Raw genomic sequence first — 5182 nt, 5'->3', positions numbered from 1 at the left:
GGCCGGTTCTACTCTCGGGTATCTTGTGCTCGGTTGTGAACTTCCTACTAGCGAGGATTCGTTGTAACCCGCGTGTTACAATTCCGGTGTAGTCGTCAAAGGTTGATTACTAAAACCCTCTATGATTGTTTATTCCGTTTATTTGTTTATACGCGTATAACCTTGATCCTGATTGGGAATATTTATTAATCGAATTAATAAATCAAATTTATATAATCGGCTTTTGGTAAATTATATAAACCGCTTCCGCTAATATTTTGATACACTGATTCCCAACAACACACACCAAGCTATAAGTGCAACACCACGAAACCTAAAGATGTTTCAAATTAATACTACATGAATATGAATATGAATATGAATTTATTACCTTATACGTAACCATAAATGTTTCTGAACATAATAATAATGGTTTCGTATATTAAAAGCACCCTAATTAGGCATGCCCTCCTCGACCCTGAGCAAGTGCCTTGGCATAAACTGCTTCTTTCATGAGTTTTAGCGATGCTTCAAAATCATCTAACAGTCTCTGAGGATCCGGGATGGTATTTTCATCAACGGAGAGGACTATTGTCATCTTGTTCACACAACTTTGGAAATTTATCATCAAACCCTAACATAGCATCGCATAAGCAAAAAAACAGTAGAATGTTAGCTCAATAACCTTTGCGTCATAACTTATAAACATAAACATACACATATGACTTACATGTGGGTGACCATAACAACTAGGAGCAATGAAGTCAATGACATGACCATAAAACCCAATTTCTTCTTGAGGTCCAACCAAATTTGAGAAGCCCAAGGTTGTATGAGTGAGGGGTGTGTTTGCTGCCTTTAAACTAGAAAATTATAGTCCGATAATATTTGTGTATGTGTGTGTATAATATAACTTATACAAGAAGCCGCAAATGGAAAATCAAAAGTGATTTAAGTTATATAGAGAAATTAAACACCTTGATGCGGAACAGTTTAAGAACCATGCTGGCTACCGAAAAGGAATATAAGGCCTCGAGCGAGTGCTTTTTCCGTTCAGTGGTTGCCTTTGCATCTCTCACATAGTCTAGCGGATCATCTCTTATACCAACGGTGAGTGGAAGGATCACGAAACCAATCCAATTCCCCCATTTTGCTTCTGTATTCTTTTCCATCATATCAGCCAATGCCTGTAATTAATTAATTTACTCCACAATTCAATCAAATGTTCTAGAACGTTTTAATGTTGTATTTCAATCGTTAATTACTTGAATGCCTGAGGATGGTCTTATGTTGATCAAAAGTGTTGACCGCAATCGTATCTTCTTCTTTGGGAGGTTGTTTTTCTTCTCAGTTGCACCTTCGTCTTTTTGCCCCTCACCTACTTACAAATATTTTATTATTAATTTCCCATTTTAAGTTTAGCACCCTATGCCACATCATCTTGGCGGCCATGTGTAGTCATAAAGCCCTTTAGGGGGCGTTATGCGACAAGTGGCGAAAAGTGTAAGATGAGGGTTTTATATCACAAGAGGGTGTAGTGGTAAGGGAGTTATATAAGGTCCCTTCAATTATACATACATATGTATGTAAATATATGTGTGTGAGTGGGGGAGTAAGGGGTAAGGCGTGATTATTTTTGCGAGGATTCAAAATTCAGATCCCATAGGGCGCTATGGGGCTGCTATACACCATTACAGCGCGATATAAAGCCTCATTACGGATAGTCTTATGGGTTGTTAAAGAGAGGCGTCAAAGGACCCCTCCACCAAATAGTTAGCAGACGTGAAAAAGAAAAGAGTTGGCACCCATTGAACATCAACCAATCACACGTTTCTTGATTTTTTTTATTTAATTTTGGAAAACTGGATTAATAATCCCATTTTTTATTTATTGGCCTAGATTAATCTCAACTCGGGAAATGTTTACCGACAATCCCAATTTGAACATATTAACCCAGTTAATTTTTGTTGACGTAGACGGCCACATAAGCAGTTCACATCATTAAAACTTTGCCATATAAGTCGTCCACGTCATCAAAACTATCTTTTTAACCATATAAGCAGTTCATGTTAGCAAAAACTAACATGTTAACTTTCAATTACTATGGGATCGATAAAAGAAAATATGTTCAAAGTTAGGATTGACTATACACAAAAATAAAAAATAAAAAAAATGTGAAGATTGAAAGTGAGAACCATAATGTTATATTAAACCGGTTATACATAATATCTTGTCTGAAAGACGTAGTAAAGCACTAGAAGTGAAAACGAAGCACTCACCATATCTCCGGTTGAGGTACTGTGATAATCCAGCTTGGGTCACTCCTATTGCGACGTCATTAATAGTCTGTCATGTTAAAAGAAAAAAAAACAAAATTACATTTTCACTTATACGAACCTTTTCTTCATTCTAAATGACTTACCACATTCATGGCATTCTTGATGAGCTTCATATCGTCTAGGCTAACCGTCCGGTAAGCGAACCTCTTCGGATTAAGCTCAACTCCCACTGGAGCTTTTATCGGCGTTTCCGTATCCTCCAAAAACAAAGCAGTCGCCATAAAATGTCCAACATCCACCAACGTGTTCCAAACCAACCACAAAACCATGCAAAATGTCATGAAACACCGCTGCCACCACGGTCCTCCACCGCGGTAGCTGTAAGACGAAAACCACCCTGCTTTAGAAGCCTTATTGGTTGGGACGGTGGGAACTGCGTCGGGATTGGAGGTCTGTCGAGTGCAGGCGAGTAGCAGCGACATGAGAGAGGTGCCATCGCCAAGGGAGTGGTGGACGCGGAGTATTCCCATGGCCTCGGTTTCGTCTGAGGTCTTGAGGTTGAGGAGGTGGAGATCCCACATGGGTTGTGAAGAGTCTATGGAGGTTTTGCTGAGATTGTAGAGATATTCTTCCAGGAACTTATCAGGGGTTTCTAGGGTTTGTGGGATGTTAGGAATGATGATGTGGTTGTCTAAATTCACATTTGTAGGAACCCATTTCATTATTCCGCCATTTTTGTCGTCTACAACCTGCATGAACATACACTTAAGGCTATGGGTTATGGTTTCACATTTTTCACGGTCTACAACCTACCTGTGGGCTTAGAAGGTAGTATTTTCACGATGGGTCATACTGTTTTAAAGGCTTTTTCGGTTAAAATGACCAAACATGAGAAAGCGTGCCTTGACAACCAACACGTGTTTATCTCATTTGTTTTTGATACTTTTGGTTTTCTGACACCAGAGGCTGTGGACCTACTTAGTCGAGTTCAAAGGGTCATGCATAGTAATGTTATGACCCCGAGATCTATCGACGTAGTTTTTAAAAGACTTAGTTTTGCTATTCAAAAAGGGGTAACGGCGCAGCTTGTTGCCCGTTTACCATCTCGATGTAAATTCATAACACGACTCTAAATAAAAATAATAAATTACTTTCATGGAGTGTCTGTCACATTACTGTCACGTAGGAATAAATTCATAACAAATAGGCTTAGTGGAAAATTACATATAGCTTGTTGAAACTATTAACTTTGAAGACTTGAAGATATGCAATTGCTTACCTGTAAACTAGAGAAGCGAGGATGTTTAAGCAAAGTTTGTGGCAACTTTTCGTACACAACACGAACATCAATAGGGTTCTTGAAGGCCAAAATGGCTATGATGTAGATATTGAAATTTGGTTCATGAAACAAACGTGCTGCTGGGCTCAATGGCTCTTCCTCATCGCTTGCTATACCATCATCAGTACCATTGTGGTTTGTAATGTTGTTCCTCTTGGTGATTTGAATAGGTTTTAGAGCTGAGTTTCTACATCTTAGCTCTTTTGTAAGTGACTCCATTGATGAATATATTCTGCACCAATATGAAAGGTTGGTACCTTAATATATAGGGCTAGAGAGAGATCTTGATTAAGTGTTATTGGAAGTTAAGAGATAGAGAGAGAGTGGCCAATAGGATCTATTTTAAATGGTTATTTCTAAAATGGGGTTATTTAAAAAAAATAGCTATAGCATTTACATAAATAGTCCCTTACGAGTAAAATGATTCAAGTGCCCTCTCATTTAGTAGAAAAGTCTAATAGAATGTGCAAAAATAATGAAAATTGTTTGAATTTTGAGATGTCAATTGTGATATGATATATGTAAAAGAAAAATAGACTTGAGTGTTTCTGAATATGAACAAACCTAAGTGACGAGAACTGAACTTAAGTGTTTCTTAATTTTTTTTTATATAAGTGTGCATGAAACGTATGTTTCTAACTTGTTTGCTAGTTTATTGAATTATTGTGATTAATTTAACAGAAAATTTCCTCGTCATTGTTCCAAAACAATTAATGCTGGTTCATTACGGCCACCCACGTATCTACAATTGTCGAATGAATATGTGAATATCAATATTTTTCAAGATTTATTTCTAAAAGTACGATTGGGTGCAGGTGTAAATATAGTGTAATAACCGAAAAGTTTAAAACAAAAAAAAAAGTATATTATAACGAGTTAATTAATTTAGTTAGGTGTGGGCGTTATTAATGCTATGGTTTTAGAATAAAAGATGGATGAATACTTTGACGCTAAAAATGTGCCCAACATAAATTACTCTTTTGAAGCAATGAATAAAACTTTGGGTTCATGTTAGAATTTATGAAATTTTATAAACAAAACTAGTAAGAGTATAGTTATCAGAGTTTAAATAATATAAAAGAGTAAACTTCCGTTTTGCTCCAAGTGGAAAACTCTCAATATGATGCTATTGAGAAAAGTAGCGATCACATTAACGAATGTGATTATATAATAGTTCGATAGAAAAGAAAAACATTTTATATGTTCAAATGTGATACTAGTAAAACTAATGATTGTTGTTTTGCAATTAAATAAAGTTTTACTAAATGAAATAAGAGATATGAAATAAATAGAGGCGTTATTTACATAGGGTGTGATGTGAAAACTATAAAAAGGTCATGTGTATCATGTGCTGATCGCTTACTCTGGCCAAGTAAGTAGTGGCATATGATATCATGAACTTTTTGTAGCGGACACATTTACGTCCGATGTAGTAAGGATGGGGTGAAAGGGACTAACTTAAATGGTACCCAAATGAATCAAATAAATAAGATGTTTGATAGTAAACGTAAACGCAAGTCGGATGACGGAAGCGTATTACGTTAAAATGACGAGCCCGAGAGAAGGGACAAAGATCGAAGTAAAT

At 36.5% G+C, this 5182-nt stretch overlaps 1 protein-coding gene across 4 annotated transcripts; it reads right to left on the bottom strand.

The window, feature by feature from the left end:
- Positions 1-342: 342 nt before the first annotated feature.
- Positions 343-3831, bottom strand: LOC110937529 (O-acyltransferase WSD1-like). Of its 4 annotated transcripts, XM_022179961.2 has the most exons (8): positions 3767-3831; positions 3538-3712; positions 2402-3007; positions 2259-2325; positions 1245-1360; positions 957-1166; positions 710-835; positions 343-613 (listed from the first exon to the last, which is right to left on the bottom strand). In XM_022179961.2, exons 1-8 carry the CDS (start codon positions 3814-3816, stop codon positions 437-439), a joined length of 1527 nt encoding a protein of 508 aa, XP_022035653.1. In that variant the 5' UTR covers positions 3817-3831; the 3' UTR covers positions 343-436. The 4 variants fall into 4 exon arrangements, with proteins under 4 accessions (XP_022035653.1, XP_022035651.1, XP_022035652.1 ...); XM_022179959.2 differs by having other exon boundaries at positions 3538-3831; XM_022179960.2 differs by having other exon boundaries at positions 1245-1357; positions 3538-3831.
- Positions 3832-5182: the final 1351 nt, after the last annotated feature.

This window comes from Helianthus annuus, chromosome 4, assembly GCF_002127325.2.
Source record: "Helianthus annuus cultivar XRQ/B chromosome 4, HanXRQr2.0-SUNRISE, whole genome shotgun sequence".
Lineage (NCBI taxonomy): Eukaryota > Viridiplantae > Streptophyta > Magnoliopsida > Asterales > Asteraceae > Helianthus > Helianthus annuus.
Note: the sequence above shows the minus strand (reverse complement) of the source record. Positions and strands in the feature narration are given on the sequence as shown.